A 22,451-nucleotide genomic window follows, 5' to 3' on the forward strand; every position below is an offset into this window, starting at 1 on the left:
TTGGTTTAGAAACCCTCAGCTTAGAGGTTTCTGGTTGCATTTTGTGGACCAGAGGAGGAGGCAAGTTGTTGTACACTTGGCTGGAGTTAGCTGCTCCACAGATTTATGATTTTACATTGCACCATAATGCATAATGTACAAAAAGATAAATATTTTCCATTCAGCAACATCTTGCTGTATTTTCATCTAAGTCTATAATTTTAATTATAAAGTGAACATAACCTGTATCAAATTATGATTTTGTTAACATATTGAATAAGGACAAGAAAAATAAATACCAGATTTTATACTGTACAGGCACATGAAGGTATAGTAAAAAAAAAAATCTGGTTTCCTTGACCACATTGTCATAATATGCATATATAACTGCTTATTGAATCCAGGCTCTGTAGACAACAGAAAGAACACTGGCTCCATACCATCACAATGCATGCCCACAACAAAGAGGAGGAAAGAACAGGCTCTTTCATTGTGTGTTTCTAAGTATTACCAACATAAGGGCTAAAAACATTACCTCTGTCTGAAGTGTATTTATATATCCATACATAAGTTATTAACTGGGCTCGCTGAGCACAGTTGCTGAAAATATTAATATACTCAAATTATATTCTAGCTACTACAAAAAGAGTAGGTCAGAGAAATGTATTAAAATCTCTTCAGACAAAAGGAGTCATGTTATTTATAAAGATCCCCCCCTTACTGGAACACGAACCATCATTGTATATAATATATGAGAACGTGAGATGATCCTTAGATGTCAAAATGTGGCTTAAAGTTTGAATGTAATCATAAAACAGTGACTCTAATCCTTGCCATAAACAAATTGTCACTAGTATTATGTAACTGAGACTGTTCACAAAGTCTAAAAGATGGGAAGAATAAAAGGTGGCTGCCAAACACTGTGGGCCAAATCCAAAGGTTGTGCCAAATTGCACTAGTGGACTAGAAATTGTAAATGCAGCATGGAATTCAGATTTGCACTCCTCGGTGCTTGGGCTGCTCCTAGGGCTTAAATTAGAGTGAGATAAAGGCTAGGGTTTTTTAGGTTCTCAGTTTAGACTGTAAGGCAGCAAAGCAGCAACGAATGGCTTCTGCAGCCCTGCTGTTCACTCTTTCTGGGAGATGGGAAAGTGGGATAAAAGTTCCCTAATTGTTGCAAGACCCATTTTTGTACAGGGTGGCTTTCTAGGACACAAACAGACATAGTCAGATTGCGCCGGCAATGCACCGTGAAAAAGGAAGCACTGCTCTCAAATCTGGTGGTCCCTAAATTTTCATGTTATCCAGGGTGTAGGGTACAGCCTCATTGGGCTGACCCTGCTCTTTGCTTAGATGCCTTAGGAAAGCTAGCAGAATGGGTTAATGACAGAAGTCCATACATCAAGGCAGAAGACCTGGTCTGTGAACAGTAAGTAATAATTCATAGATATTTTCCTTCAGTCCAGCCTTTAGGAGTAACGTATATCTACTAACATGCATACTGCACAGATTTAAATTGCAGCTAATGGTTGTGTTAATGCCCTTTACCAGGGTCAACAACCAAGCTAGGTGGTTGTCCACCCCTTTCCCCCATGCTGTTTCTTTTAAAAGTAAAATGACATTTTTTTCACAGCCTGAAATAATTGTTCAAGCAGAGATACTGGTTTAACTCATTATGAATTATTAGTGGAAAAGTGGGTCTCAGAAGTATGTTACATCTGAAATATTTTTCATCACTTGAACATGTGCCGTCCAGAACTGGCCCTATTCTACAAGTCACTGGGAACAAACACTTCACATTCACAGATGCTCCTAATTTGGTGTGGTTTGGAGTGTAATTTAGATCAAACGTATCCATGTAAATGAGTCATGGTTTCTTAATTAGGTGCCTCTAAAGAAAAAACTTGGACCACATCAGTAGGTGTGGGTGTGGTGCCCACAGTACTGGAATCTTTCCTATAGATGAAGCTGAGTTTTGTTCAGGCACACTGTAGGTTTTTCTTTCCCTCTCCCCCCCTCCTTTCTTTTTTTTCTCTACAGCACAATAATAAATCTGCAGATGGCATAGACATAAAGACGCTACTTCAGAGGAGCTGTCTAAAACACTGTCTCTTTGGCAAATTCCTTAAAGTAGGTCATTCTGCTGTGATTTAGGTTTATATTTCATTGCCAGCTTTTTGTTCCCACTACAAGTAGGGTGCGTTCCAGTCCACAGATTCACTTTTCACTTTTTTTCAGATTGTTTTATATTTACAAGAATTTGTATATCTTCATCAGAAAATGGCCAATACCCTGTCAGAAGTACTAATCATGCACTTGACCACAAAAAGAGATGTATGAAGGTAATAACCTGCAAATGTAGGAATATAAAATACTGTTCTCTGGAAATAAAAAAAGTATTGATTCTCTCAACATGGTGATGGAAATGATTGCTGCATCTTTTGGAATGTGTAAAAAATTATTTGATCTAATGTCATCTCAGAAGCCTCACAGAGCAGGGCCATCCATTGCCCTAGTTTTTCAGGTATTTGCTTTTTCTTTTTATATATTTGTCACTGAAAAGCATGTATTTCATAGCTTAGGAAAAAAAAAAGAGATCATCAAGGTCTATTTTTCCATCAAAGTGCTGGGGGATTTACATGCCAAACTCCCACTAGCCTTAATGAATTACCTGCATAAATTCCCTTTCAATCAATAGTAGAATAGATCCTATTGTGTTATATTAATTATTTTGCACAGAACACTGATATTTGGCATTAAAGTCTTTTTTTGTTTTGTTTTGTTTTGAAGTTTCAATGAATATCTTTGGAAACTTCAAGCCTCTTTTTTATTTTACAGCCTTATTCTGAGAAAAATCCTCTATCTTTAGCTAGAAAAATGAAAAGCATTGCAAATTACCTTTTGATGACCTGGTCCTTGAAATTAATGTGTGAAGGCCCAACACAAAATAAAAAAAAAAAAAGGAGGGAGAAAAGGCATTTTGTAATGAATTGAGCATTCTTAATTTTCACCAACAAAAAGCATTTGAATTGAAAGGAACACTAACCCCAAGCAATATTAAGAGGTTACAAAATCACATAAATTAACTCTGCCAGATATTTTACTAGAGCTTATGAGAGTGCAAACCAGAAGCAGGACTCTCACGTGGTCTTGATTAACTGAAGAGTACTAAGCAGTAACCGACCTTCCCCGAGATGTGCTGGCCATATGCACGCGTATGCCCACAGCGCCAATGTGCACATAGAACAGCCTTCAAAGGCATGGGGGTTTCGGGATGTGGGGGATTGGGAAGTAAGTAGAGAGTAGAAGTGAGAAGTGTTCACTGTGTCATCGTGGTCAAGTGCCTTACCCTCTCCATTCCTCACTTTCTCCATCTATACAACTAGGATAATAAAACTTACTGACCTGAAAAGGAAGTTGGGAGACTTAATTAATTTTTGAAAAGCTTTTTTGAGATTGTTTGATATTGAATAACGTTGGATGAACAATAGGAGCTCTTTGAAACAGGGGCTCTATCTATCTGTATTTGTGTACTGCACCTAACACAATAGTGCCATACAGCCACAGAGTCAACCGTGTCAGAAATATTTAAATTAAAACTATATTAATTATTTCTATCATTCTGTTATTTGCTGATACACCAGTTTAATACATTTGGAAGCTTGGTACCATTGAAAAGTACCAAGTGTAATTATTTGCCTGACTGTTATGAAAATCACCGTTCATTTTTTTAAATAAGGTTGTGGAGATAGGAAGTATATGGAAGCACAGGTGAAAATATGGTTTTAATTATTTGTTATTCTTCTCATGAAAAACACTAAACAGTAAGGTATTTTTCAGGGAAGAGGTGAATTTCACAAACTCTCTTACTCCACAAAAAAAGGACTAGGCATGACTGCAAAAACCTCAGTAGCAGGTCACCCCTGCCCCAAAGTGAATAAAATAAAAATTCATAAACGTGGTTCTGGAATACTCGATTTCTTTTTGACCTTTAACCCAAAATCTATTAGTACTCCAGTCCTGTGCACACTTGTGCCTTGCGCAACATTTTCTTGTGTCCACTAATTTACAAGGGGATAGTCTAGTAGACCGATGTGATGAGTACTTTGCAGAGAGAAAATGGGTTTAACTCTTCTCCTTCCCCCACAATGAGCCCTGGGAAGCTATGGTAAATGGGACAAGTGTCGGCATTGTTCCAGCTCCTTTCTAAAACTCTTCTATAGCTGGAACAGAGAAAAGCACATGTGCAAGAGCATGTCTTGATATATATTTGCCCTTCTCAAGCTAGAAAAGGATTAATTCATTTCATGTAAAACTTAAAATGCTAGTCAGGGATGCTTGAGTCTTCTATGTCCCTGGCCAGTCACCTACTCACTCTTCTGGTACAAGAGGATGCTTCTTTTCCTCACATTTCCAGTAGCTCCTCTGAAAGCTTGTAGGATTAAGGCTAAACTTTTCTCCCTGCTGCTGTCAGTCCTGTGGCTGAAGAGCGAGAGCTGCTCGCGGGTTGCCTGATTGTAAGCTAAGGTCTTGATTCAGTGAATGATTTCGATGAATGGTCTTTCCTGAGCCTTCAGTTAAGAGCTTCTGTGCTTCTGCGCTTCTGCACATTCCTGAATCTGGGCATTTTTTTCTGAAGCAGAATTCAAATGACCATCCCACGCTTTCGATTGTAGGTTTCCCACAGGTTCTCTAAGGTTTCCCAAATAAAAATTTGTGGCATACTCCTTCCATTCTGGGTCCTGTTTTTTCTTTTCTTCTTCTTAATAAAAAGCTTATACAGTTCTTAATGTAATCTGTTCTTCTACTGTGTGAAAAAAAGGTTTTCCTGAGCCTAGATTTAATATGTAAGTCTGCCTGAAACTGCTGATATGACACATAGTTTAGTAAGTAAAAATCACATGTTTGTTACACCTTTCCTCTACCAACTTTAAAAAAAAAATAAAGTTTGCAGGCACCCCCTGCTTAATATTGCTAGATGCCATGCTTTAACTTTATTTTCTGATTTTCCCGCAGAATTCTGGGTACTGTTGCTGGACTTGTCATCACATTGTCATCGTGTCCTGGTGTGCTGGCTACTGTGGGATTCTGTCTATGTATGGCTTTTTATTTTTTTTTTTTATTTTATTTTTTAATAAGTAGAAATAAGTCTGTTTAGTCACATGTGGTTTCCAAAAGCCTGTGCTTTTCAGACTGTAGCTGCTATGTGTTGCAAGGTTTGAGGGGAGGGGTGTGTGTGTGTGTGTTTCATTCGACAAGGTTTAATGTTTTTCTCTATTCACAGACCTATGAATATAGGAGGTTATTTTTCAAAATAACTAAAGCATGAATACCTGTGAGTTGTGTTAGATAATATATTAATATTAGTGGGTTCATCTTAGATAAAAAGTTCTACTTTTGATGAGGAGCTTATTTCCAGTGAAATTGATGCAAACAATTACTAGTAAGAATGAAGAATTTGGGCAGGGGGGAAGGCAATCAGAAAGTAAATAACCATTCTCTCTCTGAAAAAGCAGACAGCTTGGATGACATCTGAAATTGTCTTGCCGTGCTATGTACAGTATGGGAAAAATTGAGCAAAATAAATGGAGTTCCTTGGATTCAAAGGTGAATCAAAATGAATTGGCTTCTGCCTAGACAAGGAGGCCAAATAGACCACAGTAACAGATCCACGTGATAAACCAAGAGGCAACTACAGAGCTCCCCAGACAACTCGCCTGAAGTGCCTGCCAAGGAGGCAGATGCTGCTGCTGGAAGAATATCTTCCACAGTTGGGCATCTGGGTTCAGTGCTTTCCACGTAAGGGAGAGGGATGGTAGTGTCAGGCTGGCCCCTCCCTTCCCATTTAATTATTTCAACATCCATTTTATACTTTTGTAAATAACATATATTATCCTGCCTTTTTGCAGGAAAATAAGAAGCAAGGAGGGGGGTTTTGTCTGTAATATATCCCTTTGCAGGGATGTCTACATGGATGGGTAAAGACAGACTTGAGCTTGGCTGCCCTGTGCTCCAGCCTGGTCAGATGTGAGGCAGCTTGGGTCTGGGAGTTGCAGAGCTGCCTTGCAGTGCCACGGAGCTCAACCTAATAAGCAGAGCAGGCAGAGATTCATTAATTTAACATTAATAAGCACAGCTTATTATCTTAGGCACAGTATAATGCAGGCACACAGCTTCTGGAGCAGAGCTGTATCTTCCTGCTTTGCCAGCTCAGAGTGTGATGTAGAGGACCCAGCCAGGGTCCTCCTTTCCTCTATGGCATTTTGCACTGGGGAGGAAAGAGAATTTTGTGGTCACTGGAGAAGCTTCTGTGCAAACAAAAGCACCTCCAAGTATTTAGATTGTATTGCTGGCATATGCCAAGTCTGTAAGTCATTTAAAATTCTTGTGCCTAATTTCCCAATGGGTGTGTAACAGCTACCTCAAGATGCTGCTGTGAAAGCAGGTTAGATCATAAAATACTGTGGGATCCTTAGCGAGCGAAATGCTCCTTGTGCCTCACTTGAATTATAGTCCTGTGAGTAAATTACTGGGTACAGATAATGATTTATCAGATAAGACTTGGTTGTGCTCAGTTCATGTTTGTGCAGAGAACCAGTACAAGGTTTCTGCATCATTTGTTGTCCTACATATGCCTGCAAACTCGGACCAGAAAAATATATCAGATTTGTCTAATACCTGCAATTAGCTCACTATGTGAATAAATTTCACTTGTAGATAGCAACAGGAAAGAATAAAATTCTGTGGAACGGGGATGCTGTTTTTGCTAATGGGACAGCAGCATATGTGCTATGTTTAGCACAAAAGTATTCTAGAAGCATGTTCAAATACAACAGGTTGGGTTTTGTACCTCTTTATTTGGGGAAATCCTTACTCAGGTTGGGGGTTGTTGTTTCTTTAATGTGTAAAGTATATTTGTTTGATTTAGTCATCCTCAGGAAGAAGTATGAATAACCTAACGGTAGCTGTGCTCATTTATTTTCAGTATGAGTCCTAATAAAGCAATTTCTTACGGTATTAGGCTTACAAAAGCTATGTGATATTTTTGTTCAGCCCCATATTTTGTCTTTCCTGCTTGTAAGTAGAACAAATTTTATGCAAAGATAAACAGGGGACACTTGTGGGGTGGGTTTTTTTCCTGTCAAATACAAAAACCTTAAAAGAACACGTACTGCAACTCCAAGCTTTGCTTTTAATCCCCTCCTGTGGGTTTCATACACTGTATTGTGACTTCAGAGGGGTTGGTCTAAGAAAGATATATGGCACTAAAGTTAATCCCTGCTGCCAGGCCTTCCTCGCAGACTCTCTCATTGGCAGCTTTGTCTGGGTTTCTTAAGGAAGAACCTTCTGAAGTGCATTTCACATAGTTATTTGTGCTTGATCTGGACCTGTTCCTGCAGACTGGATTGCCACAGAATGAAACCATAGTGCAGCCTCACTGCTGTCAGTGATTTAGGATAAGCGTAGTGTTTTGGATGAACGTTGGATTCTCATGCTGAGCTCCTGCATGTCAGTGAGACATATACTCTTATATGTGCTGTACAGAAGCCACAAGCTTGCACAGTCCCATGGCCCATGTCTGCATAGTCCCATTCTCCTATCTATCTGACAGAGAGGAAAGGGATAGGAGAGAGGAATGTCATAGAAACAACGTAACTGCAGTCCTTCAGCTTTTCCCCATAACAAACCCCTTGAAGCCCTGTACAACACTGGTCAAGAACAGCGCAAATACAGAAATTGCAGTAATATGCCTCAGATCAAACCAGTTTACTTATTGTTTTCAACTAATTGGCAACTTTTGAACCTCCTGTGATTTACACTGAGAAAACCCTGTAATTGAAGGTGAAAGGGGCAAGTCAGTGGTGAAGTTGGCACATTATGCACATTGGGACCCCTCTTCTGAAAAGTATCCCTAAAAGTGATACAATTTTACATTTTGTAACCACTGGAAACTTATCTTTTTTCCTTGGTTGATTTAAACAAACACACATTGCCTATATTTCCATAATGTAAATATAATGTCATTATTAAAGTTGTATGTATGCTGCTTTATTCTCATTTGTGGAGCCATGAGGCCATTCAGACTAGCCCCTGTCTTTTGCATTGACAAGTTCAAGAGAACATACCAGTTTTTATCTGTTTTTTAGTGTTTTCTGTATCTATTCTACTGCTCCTTCCATATCAATGGAACAAAGCTAGTGGAATAACCCTTCCTTTCCCTGATTTTATGTATGTTTAGCAGAAAAGCCTGCCTCTCTTCAGGGAGACTCAGACGATTGCTCCCATAAGGATCAGACCTGCAAATGGCTCAAATACCACATCTTCCTTCCTGCCAACACTCCCTGCCATGTTATTCTATCAGTATGCTTTTATCTTCACCATGCATTCTGCGGAGACACCTAGCTAAAAGCATGTGCTTATTTAGGTATTACTATATCTATAGAGCTGTAGTCAAGCCCAGTATTGTGTACTTATGCATTGTGAAGTATTGAAGTATTGGTATTTTATTGTCTGTAGTGTGGGGTTTTTTCCCCCCCCTTTTTTTTTTTAATCTCCAGAATGCACCAGTCTTGGTCCAGTTTTGCCAGTTATTCTACACATGCACACCAGGAAACAATTGCTGTCCCAAACAGATTATATTCTGAAAAGCCAAGGCAGACAAAGAAAGTATTATCATCATTTTGTAAACAAGGAACCAAGGCACAGAGAGATTAAGTGATTTACCCAAGGTCACCCAGAACATCCGGTCAAAGCCAAGAACTGAACCTACGTCTCCTGAGTCTCAATCAAGTGATTTAACTATGAGATCAAAGACTTATTGTGTATACCTGATATCCCTCCTTTAAGACATGGTAACAAAACTTTTTTCAGGTTAGGATCAATGCCACATATGGTGCAGTAAATCTTGTATACGGCATATCTGTGCTGACAGTGTGTACCCACTTCTTGCACTCAGGTTCTTCCTAGGAAATAATTTCCCTTGTTATTCTTCCATTGACAGCAATAAATTATCATCCTTCTCTAGATAACCCGCTGAAGGAGAGAACATGTGCACATGGTACATCAGAAGAATACATAGAAAACTGGTTTTCTGCCAGGTCAAACTCAGTCATTTTATGGACTGTTTGAAATCCTCCCATGCTTAATGAAATGGGGACATTCCCACATCTATATGGACTTCATTTTGCAGTTTCAGCTGGGAGCTGCAAAACAAGACAAAGGATCTGCATTTCTTGCATGTATCTGCCAGAAGAATGTAGCAGAAATGGTCAGTATAAAGGCATCATTCATTATAAGCTCAGAGCAGTCTTTTATTTGGAGTCTTTATTACTCACTCACTGGGGTCATTATATCATTCCTGGGATGAAATGCTCCTCTGTGCCAAGGGCCTCTATGGGGCCCTAGATCTTACTTCGTCCTTTCAATTTTAAGGGTAGTTTGGCTGAAAAGTGACTGTACAAAATGGCACCCATTAGTCCCAACAGCAGGACAGCCATGCAGGGAGGAGCTGAATTCTGCCTTTCATATGCCCCTATTATGAGCTCTGCCACTTCTGCCCAGTCATTCTCCAAGTTAAACAGCTGCAAGTTGGTTTCAGAGTAAGCACATGGCCTGTGTACATTTTTGCTTTTAATACCATGAAACATGAGAAGAAAAGCCAAGGTGAACACAAGATCCTGGGTTGAATTTTTGGGCTGACATCTCTTGCAGAAGGAGCTCGATGAGTGCAGAAACCGCAGAGAAATTATAAGGTGGAGCCTCACAATGTCATGTTTCTGCCTCTGTGGTAAATCAGTAACATTAGGAGAGCAAAGATGAATTTCCAAATCTCTCCCCAGTGTTTCTTAGATGTTCTGTGTTGTCACAAGCTTCCTTGTGAGGTGCAAGAGCTCATAATGGATTTTCTTGGGTGAGGTTATTTCTGTCATTATGTTCCTCAGCATCTCACAAGATCAGTAAAGAAGATAGAACAGCAGGGATCTCAATGGTGAAAATATAATGATCCAAAAATCTGGAACTTGTTGCATTTTCCCAACATGAGAAGGATGTGGACCTGCTGGAGCAAGTCCAGAGGAGGGCCACAAAGACGATCAGAGGGCTGGAGCACCTCTCCTATGGAGACAGGCTGAGAGAGTTGGGCTTGTTCAAGCGTGGAGAAGAGAAGGCTCAGGGGAGATCTTAGAGCAACTTCCAGTGCCTAAAGGGGCTGACAAGAAATCTGGAGAGGGGCTTTTTACAAGGGCATGTAGGGATAGGGGAATGGCTTTAAACTGACAGAGGGGAGGTTTAGATTAGATATTAGGAAGAAGTTCTTCACTGTGAGGGTGGCGAGGCACTGGCACAGGTTGCCCAGAGAAGCTGTGGCTGCCCCACCCTTGGCAGTGTTCAAGGCCAGGTTGGACGGGGCTTTGAGCAACCTGGTCAGGTAGAAGGTGTCCCTGCCCATGGCAGGGGGTTGGAACTAGATGATCTTTAAGGCACCTTCCAACCCAAACCATTCTGTGATTCTATGAATATACCTGTAGCATAGTAATCCCAACATGTTTGACTGCATCAGAGGAAAGAGAACTGATTTGCTTTCTATAGAAGAAAAAAATTGGCTTTTGCTTAGAGATACTGATTTCTTGAGCAGGAATAAGATATGCATGGATACCATAACTCATGGTTACTTTTGCCAAAGAGCATAGTTATCTTTGGTATTTTGGATGACATTTCCAGTAGGATTAGAACACCACACACCAATTCCTTTTAAAATTATTGATCTGTTAGTACTACAGTTCTACTTACTTCTTTAGATGTTCAAAAAGGATTTTCATTGTCTCATAGTTTGGTCTAGGGAGCTTTTTTACCAGGGTCCTTATTGATTTGATGCGAGTGGCGTTGTCCTGGATTTCTAAGGGAGAGGAAAGAGAAAATAACAACCTGAGTGTGATATTTGGACATTACTTTGCCTAATACTGTATGTGGTACCTTAACAGGAAAAGCCATCATTAATATATCGTTAAAACCAAAATACGTCATATTATCTGTTACCTTAATAAAGAGCAGGAGTAATTTGCAAGTATTAAAAATTCTCTCTTAATTTTAAGGAAGCATTTTATGATTCACAGAAATATGTTCTTACGCTTTTCATTTATTTTATTAGGCTATTAGACCATCATCTTAAGATAAAATACCTCCAGGTAGTAAGGGACCTACATCTTAATTGGAATTCCATGTTAGAGTTAATATTTGTCCAATGGTGCAGCTTCTGTGATGGATGCACTTCCCAGGTAGTCCTTGTTGTCCTTTTTTTCACAACAGCCATAATTAAATTAGCTATATCTATGAATCTCTATCCTTAACATTAAACCTCATCAAGTTTGGAAATACAAAATGATTTGTTATTCTTTTAAGTTGTGCTTTTTGATGTTCTATTATTTTGAGAAGTTATTCCACTGTAACTATTTTCTAATACTTGTAGTATCTCACAATGTCTGCAGGAAAAAAATTGTATTTCAAACTTGTGATTAGTAATAAAGAATGTAGTATTAAGGACTTTAATCTCTCTTTTGAGGTGATAAGAACCTTGCTATCCATTTTGTTCAGATATATCTTCACATTTTAGTATGATACATAGTTTTGTGGAACAGGTTTGAGTGATATTTGTATAAGATGTTGCAACTAAAGTCATGCACAAGTGTGCTTTTGTTTAGGAATAGATGAGATAAGGTGCCAGTAGGTCTGACGCAGAGAAAACATCTTGCGTGTTACATGCCCTAGATAACCTGAGAATACTTTTTTGATCTTATCATCTATGATTTAATTATCACCTATCATTCTACGTATATGTTCCTTTTTAATATTCATATTACCCTTGCACCCAGAGATCTCAATCAGGATTGATTCCCAGTTGCAGTAGGTGCTGCATAAGTGTACATAGTGATGTGTCTTGATTCAAAGAATTCACCCCCAAAAAAAGTTTCAAGCATAAATTCCATGCAATTGAACTAAACTTAAAATTACTAATATAATACTTCTTCCTCAGCGTGTATTACTAATTCCTGTTGAGATTAATGTCACACACAGATATATATATCTATATTTTTTATAATATAAAAAATTGTATAGATATGAGAGACAAGATCTCAAAGTAGTAAGTGTATAGATATTACTTTCCAGTAAAAAAACCTCCAAACTTTCATATGGATTTATCCTATAGGAATTTATGCAATTGACAACAGTGATAGTGAAATTAAACACAAATGAATCATAGAATCATAGAATGGTTTGGGTTGGAAGGTGCCTTAAAGATCATCTAGTTCCAACCCCCTGCCATGGGCAGGGACACCTTCTACCTGACCAGGTTGCTCAAAGCCCCGTCCAACCTGGCCTTGAACACTGCCAAGGGTGGGGCAGCCACAGCTTCTCTGGGCAACCTGTGCCAGTGCCTCGCCACCCTCACAGTGAAGAACTTCTTCCTAATATCTAATCTAAACCTCCCCTCTGTCAGTTTAAAGCCATTCCCCTATCCCTACATGCCCTTGTAAAAAGCCCCTCTCCAGATTTCTTGTCAGCCCCTTTAGGCACTGGAAGTTGCTCTAAGATCTCCCCTGAGCCTTCTCTTCTCCACGCTTGAACAAGCCCAACTCTCTCAGCCTGTCTCCATAGGAGAGGTGCTCCAGCCCTCTGATCGTCTTTGTGGCCCTCCTCTGGACTTGCTCCAGCAGGTCCACATCCTTCTTATAAATACACTTTCTGTGTATTTTTTTCTTGTTCTGGTTTGACCAGTACAGAACTTTAACTTCTGAACAGTACAAACTCCTCGTCTTGCAACTCAGCCATCCATTGATGTTTTCTGCCACAAGCTATTAGTACTGTTCATTTTCGTTCTATGAGTGATCTTCTCCAGTGGAAATATGACTGAAGTTACAAATGAAAATTATTAAATTTGCTGAAGTGAATTTATTGTAGGAAGGGGATACAAATTCTGTATTCGTGCTACTTGGTGTGCATACATAGAATCACAGAATCTTTTAGGTTGGAAAAGACCTTTAAGCTCATCAAGTCCAACCGTTAACCTAGTACTGCCAAGTCCATCAGTAAACCATGTTCCTAAGTGCCACATCTACATGTCTTTTAATACCTCCAAAGATGGTGAGTCCACCACTTCCCTGGGCAGCATATTCCGATGCTTGATGACCCTTTCAGTGAAGGAATTTTTCTTAATATCCAATCTAAACCTCCCCTGGCACAACTTAAGGCTGTCTCCTCTTGTCTTGTAGCTTGTTACTTGGAGAAGAGGCTGACCCCCACTTTGCTACAACCTCCTTTCAGGTAGTTGTAGAGAGCAATAAGGTCTCCCTTGAGCCTCCTTTTCTCCAGGCTAAACAATCCCAGTTCCCTCAGTTGTTTCTCACAAAACTTGTGCTCTAGATCCTCTACCAGTTTCATTGCCCTATGTAACAATAAGACATGTTATGATCTTACTAGGTAAGTTATATTTAGTTTGGGGCTACCCTGGCTATACTGCAACTTCTCAAATAAAGTTTCTCAAGTAGCTCTATTTTTATTTCTGTTTCCTCCTGAGAATTCAATGGACTTGAGCAGAACTGAAACACTGAGGTAGGGAGAGACTCAATGGAAGAAAAGACTTCTAATGTTTGTCCATTGCAGAATATTTGCAAGGAAATGTACAGTAAATCTTTACTGTGCTCTCTTGAAGGAAGTGTCTCAGCTCTGTGTTGATTAACACAGATACCAGCTTGGTAACCAAGGCTGCACTTCCTTGTAAGGCATATTTGTAAAAGAAGTTAACTGAAAAGAGAAGTATTAATTTACAAAGAAATTATTTATTAAGAGAATGGCAAAGGTAGAAAGCTTTGGTTTAGGACTTAGTATACCAAAGTAATCAGTACTAGTGTACTAGAGATAGTTACGTAGGCACTAAAGCACAAGAACTGTAGAAATTTTGCATAAAATTGTTTTGCGATTCAGTCTATTTGTTAATTGTTAGTCTATTGTAAAAGAAGAAAAACCAGGCAACGTGGTAACTTTAGTCAGCATTTCTGAACTGGGAATGATAAACACCTCTGCCTGGCTCTGGCATTTATCAGTACTGAGATATTATTACCACATAGAGTCACAGCATGGTTACTGTTATCATCAAAAAAAAAAAAAAAAAAAAAAAAAAACCACACCAGCTAATCTTAATGGTTTGTAAAGCTGTTACCTGCACTGGTCTGACATTTATCATGATCATTTTACCACGAGTCCTACATTGCAAAGGTATTTTATCTCCAAGGGACATCACTATGAATTATTATTTGCAGCTAGGTAGAAAATTGTATGTTGTAGATACCTTTTCTCATTATAAATCACAGTCACATTTCACCATTTCCCACACAAAGCTGCTGAGCCCAGACTTTTTGCCATAACACTTAGTCTCACTATCTTTTATAGTTCTATGAAAATATTGGGTACTCTTAAAATGGTTGATATTGATGTTTTTTCAAATGCTATATACATGCTTGATTTTTCTCTAGTATAAAAGAATTTGTTTTTACACTTGAAAAGCTGAAGAGTATAAACTGTTCATATTTTTTTTATTAAAGCTTACTTTTGCTTCAGTTTTTGTGGCTGGGCTTGTCTTTACTCTTGACCTTGTTGATGGAATATTTAACAGATCAGATGCAAGATCTTATGTTTCGTTTGCAATACCTATGTATTTGCTTTATTTCTGTAAAGCCTTGAGTTCCACTTTCCTAGAAATTTTTCCCTTTCAGATTCCTAAATAGAAAGATTTTTTAATTTAAATTTAAAATTTGGGATTTTCTCTTTACCATGCTCAACTGGAGGGAAGAAATAATCAAACATGTTTTCATAGAAATAGCTGTGCAGAAGGTATCCCCTTCCTTGCACTGCATTATGAAAGCTAGCAGTACAGGGTGCAAAAGAAGGAAAACACACTGAACAGATGTGAAATTCTCCATCTAAGTCTAGAAAATGAAGCAGATTAGTTTTCATAAAATGAAACAATATTATTTTTCATTATATTTCTTTTTTTGTAGTGAAAATTGGTGAAAATCAGGGGAAAAAATTCCCATTTTGGAAAGTTAGACTCTTCTCCCTGTGAAGATTTCAGAAGAAAAAGAGTCATCATAATCACATACATGAAATAAAGAATGAGAGGACAGTTAATCCTTTTTGCATTTTGGGGGAAAAATATGGGAGATATAGGTGATAATTTTAGCAGATCAGGATACTCAAGTGAACCACAGATTGTTTTCCATATAGTATTTTTGTAGAACATATTTAGAATTTGGGTTACTCTCTTTAAATGTAGGGCTGGCTCTCTTTAATGGAGCAAAACTGTAGAGATGCTCTCTTGTTTATATTTAAATGAAGAATGCATTGAAAAAAACTTGCTTCATATTATATAAGCTCTTTTGTAAATGAGCTTTGGATAAACATTTGACCACAGAAGAAAACATGATGTGTCTGTAACATTAACAGTGGCTGGGTAAAAATGAATGAAGAAAGTAACCTTTAGCACTCGTGGTCATAAAGAATACTTAAACAAATCCCACCGAATCTTTCTTTTAATCATTAATTTTAAACGGACATAGATGTTTACAACAAGCCACTTTGTTTCAGAACAGGAAGTCCAGGGTTTATCTCCAATAACTCACATTTTCTAGGAAGGGATGTATGTCTCTAACCTGACATGCATTCATTATTTTGTAAGGTACTGGAGTCTGACCCATGACCTTCCTCAGACCTGCTGCATTATTCATGTCTGACTGACTTTGTATAGTTTTACTATTGCACCCATTTCCCTTTACCAGGCATTTCAGTGGCTTGTACGTGTTTAATGTTAAATGGCATTTATGGCTCACATTAAGGCCTAATTTTATCACACACGAGCTATGGTTTCTTTTTATGCTTTTGAGTCTCAAAGCTGAAATGCTGAAAAAACCCTCAGTGATTTATGATTCTGCATAAAATATCAAACTATTGATCTGCCACCTAATCTATGTTTTGTTGTTGGTTTTTAGGCATGGTTTTCTCCAATTTTCTTACAGGGCTCTTCTCACCTTGTTTTGGGGATTTTTTGGATAAGATTTCTGCGGTTGTTAAAATGTCACACACTGTTGCTACAGCAAAATCTGTCTGCCAAGAGTTTTTCCAACAATTTGCAACTGATTCAGCTGCTGAGGGAAAGCCAGGTCTTGTCTGGGGCTTTTTTGGTTTGTTTATTTCATATTTTTTCTTTTTTTTTTTAATCAGAACTGAGTGGTTTAGTTGAATTTTCGAGTGCTAATGAAATTGTGAGACTTATGGCGCTAGCTACAGCCAGCCGTAGTGTGGGCAGACGCTCTGTGAGCTTCCCCACTGTGCTGCTGTGCAAGCATCCCCGCTGTTATGTTTGCTATAGTTTTAATGTCTGTGAAAAATTCCTGATTCAACTAAATTATGTTCTGCCCTCTTGTTTGTATAAATAAACACCCAACTTTGCCAATTCATCTTGCTCTTGCCCATTTTAGAAGATTGCCCTGTCACACAATTCTTAACCCCAGTCCTTGATAGCTTTGGTGTTATCAGGGAATGAAAACTTGCTTAAAAGAGAGTGCTCTGCTGACTTAATTTTTTTTCACAGATGTCAACTGCCCAAAACTCTGCTTTAATTTGTTAAGTCTTTATATTCTGGAAGTCATGCTGGCTGAAATACACAGGTTTTTATGTATAAATATATAGATAAGAGTTTGTATCACTTTTGATGTCAGGATATCTTAATGTTACTGTATGAAACGTAAAAGTCCCAATTTTGATCATTTGCAGTACACTATGGAAATTGTCTCATGCAGATACACTGTAAAATATTTTCTTGTTTAAAAAAAAACCCTATAAGTGTTCAAACTAACTAATGTTTGCTATAAGGAAAATGACCAATTTGAATTGATTTTATTTTTTATTCATGCCCCAGAAATAGATGTTATAAAAGAAAATGAGAATTGTGTGGAATCTTTCTATATGGGAAATTGATAAATTCATCTTATGTGATATGGAGTTTGCAATGAATATTCATACAACTTTTGTGATCCGTTAACAAGACCCAAGACAATGAGTTCGCAACTCAGTCCCATTCAACAAAAATATATGTGGAATTAATGGGAAAAAACAGCACTTACAAAAGTTAAACTTTAATGTATCAAACTCCAGGTGCCGGAGTTTGAGGGAAATAACCAATAATAGTCATTTTTTACATATTTGATGGGACTGATTATGCAATGTGCAAGTCTAAATGGCTTATAGCACATTGTAGCATGGTTCCATCCCATTGGCTACAGTAGGGTGCAGGCAGATGGATGACAGTGACAAGGAGAGAAGTGCTTTTGCTTAGCCGTGCGTTAAGATGCCATCCAGAAGCTCTGTGCACTGCAGACACTTCATTAGGATGCCAGGATAATGGTAAACTACCACTCAGAGTGACACCCCATTTCCTGCTTACTGAGCTCTCCAACCTCGGCAGATGTCAACAATCTCACAGTGCTACAGAGCAGACCTAACTTTCTAGGCACTTTGACTCCAATTTTTTTCCCTTAACAGTGCCATACATTACATGCAATATGTAACAGCAAGTACCAAACAGAAACCAAAATTTGCTGCCCTAATTATAACAAAGCAGCATCTGACTTAGGTACTGCATGCCCAGCGTACATACAACTGGTTAGGCAGCATAAAAGAGGAATGATCTTTATCAGACAATTTTGGGGGTTAATTAGAATTAGGACTTTGATCGCCAACAGATAGTCTGACCCCAACTGAAATGATTGTGCTTCACTGCTAACTTCTACCAAGCACTGGAAAAATATGCTGAGCTCTTTCCTGGTATTTCATACACTGTTACAGCCTTGTGGGGTTTTCTGTACAGAAAGAGCAGACTTGAGCATCTGCATGGTGTGATATTTTCTCTGCAAATGCACAACTCTGGGCTGTAACGCACTTCCCCAACAGCAGTTAAAGCCAGCAGAGAGACTGTGCTACGATGCTTGACCTGCACTCCTTTTCAGAGAAACACAAATAGTTGCTCACACTTTCAAAAATTGTCTTCAGTTACAGAAACAGTATCCATAAGCTGCACCTATTGGTGTGTGATTATGTATGGCTTTGAAATTAGGAATCCTGTTTATATACAGGGTTTTTCTCCCCACTTCTTTTGGCCAAAGAGGTGACTTAGCTGTAGCTCTCTGCCCTCCCGCAGTGATGGCCTATTCATACTTATTTTTGTTGCGTGAAGTGGTGGAAGCATGGCAAGACATCACTGCCAGCTCCTGAAATCCCTGCTCCCCTCTTCTTCACAGCCTCCTCTTGCCCCCACTGCCTGTGCTGAGGATGGGCTTCCATTAGCATTCCCTCTGGTTCTCACCTATGTTCTCCAAACTGCCATGTTGGTTGAGGACCGGGGACAGACAGTGATTTGAGACAGAGAAAACCTGTGGCAGAGGCAAAGCATTTCTCAGATTTCACCTTACATGAAAATTAGGATGCTGAACAGGAACCATCCCAGCACAATTACAAAGTCAGGGCCATATCCTGTCACATTTATTCAGCTCTTGTCTGTTTTCCCACAGAAAATTCCCACCAATGGTCTTAAATGCACTCTGACTTTGCTCACTGAGAATGGTGCCCTCGGCATTGCCCTAGAGAGGTGGGATTGGGCCCCTTGTCAGTGCTCCAGGAGAGATCCTGGGAAGAGTGAAAACTGGAGATATGTTTTAGGTGATTAAGCTGTAAATTTATATGCTTAAAAAGAGACTTTTAAAAGATATTGAAAATATTTTTTTTGTATATTTATTTTGGTATTTTTGCTCTGTTCTGTCTAACCTTTAGTATATTAAACTCCAGCGAAGGAAGGAAGCAAAGAAGTTCATTTCTCAGATGATCCATGTGAAGGGGTTAAAAGGATTTAATATTTTTAGTAATCAAAGAAAAGCACACATTCTACTCTTACTTTTTTTTTTTTTTCTTTTTTTCCCTTTTAACATGAAGGAAAAAAAGTAAACAGCATCTCCCCAAGGGAGATTTAGATTTGAAGACTGTTCATTATATCATTTGAATAAGACTAGATCTGGCCTTTTGACTTTGAACCACTACCAAATTTCAGGCTGTGAGGAAATTGTTCTACATTTCCTGACAAATTGAGTTAAGCAGACATTAAGTGGGCTTTAAGAAAACAAATGGCCATCTTTATCACAGGTGGACACTGATGGCTTAATGGGGCCTGGGCTGATTGTATCACTTCTAATGGCTTGACGGGAAGCATTAGGGTTTTTGCATAAAGAACTGGCATTGCGAACCCTGCTAACACAGACCTGTCAAGCGTTCCGTATCCCTTTGTGCATGGAAGCAGATGTTTGTATGTATACTATGAACTGGCATTAGAGCAAGCGACAGATGCCTGTATGAATGCCAGGTTTGTGAATTTTTACAGCAGGAGCATGTTCTGAGGAAGTGCAGCCCTGCCCTCTATCATAGGTAATTCCCAGTGGAACTTGCTAAATCCCAGCTATGTTTTCATTATTTGGTTTTCCTAGCAACTGGATGAATGTGTCTGTCCTGAAAACGCAAGAGATGAGAACACCACCAAATTTTTGCAAATTTGCAGGAGTGAGGCTGGTTTGAAATTATTTTCTGCAATTTCCTTTTGCACCATGTAATCTAAAACAGGCTTTCTGAGAGGGGAAAGTGGTATTATAGCTATATAATTAAAACTTGCCTTAATGCTAGCCAGTGAGCCATTTTCCCCCCTCCTCCGTGTCCCTCCCTGCCTCCCCCAGCAATGAAAGAAATGCTGAATTCAATACACGGCATTTCTCTGCTTTCCACATTCACAACTTATACTATAGTTGTCTGTCAACAATACGAACAGGTAGCTTGCAGTCCATTAAACAAACACAGTGCCCCCCTCACTTTTATTTGACATTTTATTTGGCTGTGACAAATGAGCAGCAGTTGGATTATAACATAATTTGTCTTGTCTTTATTACCAGCACAAAGGACACCATTCATTAATTATTCTGCCGTTGCAGCTTAACACTAACTGGAAAGGTCTCTCTTCGGACAGATGGCGGGGACGATGTTATTTATATCAATCAGCCAAAATCCTCAACAAGGATTACTGTTCCTGTGACTACAATGATTTATTTCTTTTTACCTCACCCTCCCTCAACCTCCTTCTGCTTTCAGAGATTTCTCTATAAAAATGAAATTTGTTGGGAATCTTAAAGCAAAGCCATATTTGACCTGTTAGCTTGCGAAACAACATGCATGCTACATCAGTTTAACTACACAGTATTAGTTGCATATTTTGAATCCTTTCAGGTTTGGTTTGTTTGTTTGGTTTTTTTGGTTTTTTTTTGATCTTCAACTCCACAGAAAAGATTAACTGAGGGTCCTGGAGCAGCAAGTTCAGCAAAAGTTTGCCTTTTCTCTAACACCATACTGCTGTTGTCCCCAGAGACCACCAGGATCAGGAAATAGTGCCAGCTGTCAGGATTTCTCTCTCTGATAAGATGAGATGACCCACCTTATTACAAAGAGATCAGCAGTAGACCCTTCTGTGAGATGAACTCGGATGTTTATTAAAACTTGGGGCTAAACTGAAGGTCAAATCGTACAGGAGACAGATGCTCATCAATTCCTACTGGATGCAAGTCTTTATTCGGTATCAAGGGGTGGAGGGATTTTACCTAACTTGTTCTGCCGTGTTAACAATCCTGCCCAACGCGTGATCAAACAGTAATCATTTCTTCCGTTGTAATCCAGACCTAAAAATCACTTACAAGGTCTCAGAAATGCTGCCCTTTCTTGTGCACATTTTCTTTTCAGAAGTGATCTGCATGCATTTTTATATCGCATCAGGACTGACACATTTAAAGTTTTAACCAAGTTGCACATACTGTTAATGAAGACTAAAATATGGAAACTTTCATTGTCTGAAGAAATTATTGGTATAACCTTGCTATCCTGATTAGTTTGCAAATATTAAAAGTCCCATCAAGACAAATATCAGCAACATGCAAATACCCTTGCAGGTTGTGATTAAGATTTTAAATGTATCCTTTTGCTTTTAGTTAATGAAAAACAAAGTCTTGGAGGATCTAAGTTGTAATTTATTAAACATGAAAGGCTCCTTGATGAAATATAGAAATGAGATATATTTTGCATTTCAAAGATTTAAGCTGACAACTTACTTGCATGCAAATAAGAGCAAGATTTGTAAAAATATTTGAAAAGAAATTATTCCTGAATGTACTTATTACAATAATGTGGCATGTAGATAAGAGAAACACACAGCATTAAAAGACATTCATTTCTCCAAAGTCTTAAAATTAGCTTCTTTCTGCCGTTGTGTATTAATGTTCTTCTTCAGGAATGCAGCATATTAAAGAACTGAACAGAATTAGTAATAAATTTGTTAATTACAAATTTAATCAACACAACTGTGTTGTTTTCCCAATATGTTTTTTTTTTCAAAAGCAGAATTGCTAATGCATTTTAATCATTTACGTATAAACATTTGAAGATAAAATATTCTGAAGTTTATCAATTTCAAGAGCTGTTTATTTGTTGGCAAAATAGGGCATGTTATAAAACATATATCTTATCATCTTTGCTCGTCAAATCCCCATTTGCTGAATGCAAATTTCTCTGGTCTAAGTGCTCTTGCACCTCAATTTAAATGAATAATAGGATAGACTCTATTAAAATCGGTTTAAAGTTGCCATGGGTGACATATCAGTAGGGTTAAAACGAGAAAAAAGGTCACAGAGGCAGTCCTTACAACCTGAAGGGGTTTTTTTATTATTATTATTATTATTATAATGAAGCATATGTAAGTATCTATATAGGTTTAAACAATAACATATTGAAATTGTAGACAATACTTAGTTTGTGGGTCTTTTTCTTCCCTTTTTTTTTTTTTCCTAGACAACTTAGTCCACACCAAATAAATGTGAAATTATAGTGTCACCAATAAATTTGGGAGTGTATTCAGTTGCACTGAAAATCAAAGAATAAGTCTCAGTGCAATAACATTATAGACTGACAGATTGTGGATTTGTAAAAATAACAGAGAACTCAGGAAGACTGTACTTTTGCTGCAACAAATCCTTCATTTCAAGCAACCAGCAAGGTACTGTAATCATATTAACAAAGCAGCCAGAAACTATAACCAAACACCTCATTTAAGAAGAATTCTGAATCTTCGGTTAACCTGATTTATGGGATTATGCATGCAGTTATTTGATAAGTATTGAAAATACTACCACTTCACACTGAAGGTTTCCTTGACCCATGTTTTTGTGTGCATGTCATAGTCTTATCCTGTTTAAAGCTTGAAGAATACTGCTTCTGGCCATTCTAAAGACTTAAAGAATAAAGTAAAATCACAACTTTCCTGAGGTTTTTCTTTTTGATCCTTTAAAAGT

At 38.3% G+C, this 22,451-nt stretch overlaps 1 protein-coding gene across 3 annotated transcripts in view; it reads right to left on the reverse strand.

The window, feature by feature from the left end:
* The window catches only part of ARHGAP15 (Rho GTPase activating protein 15), a 338,762-nt gene that overhangs the window by 13,847 nt on the left and 302,464 nt on the right, over positions 1 to 22,451 (reverse strand). For all 3 annotated transcript variants that reach the window (XM_030488811.1, XM_030488812.1, XM_030488809.1), the window contains one exon: positions 10,768 to 10,873. In XM_030488811.1, coding sequence (XP_030344671.1) covers positions 10,768 to 10,873 — 106 coding nt within the window. The remainder of the gene's footprint in view (positions 1 to 10,767; positions 10,874 to 22,451) is intronic.

Source organism: Strigops habroptila, chromosome 5 (genome assembly GCF_004027225.2).
Source record: "Strigops habroptila isolate Jane chromosome 5, bStrHab1.2.pri, whole genome shotgun sequence".
Classification (NCBI taxonomy): Eukaryota; Metazoa; Chordata; class Aves; order Psittaciformes; family Psittacidae; genus Strigops; species Strigops habroptila.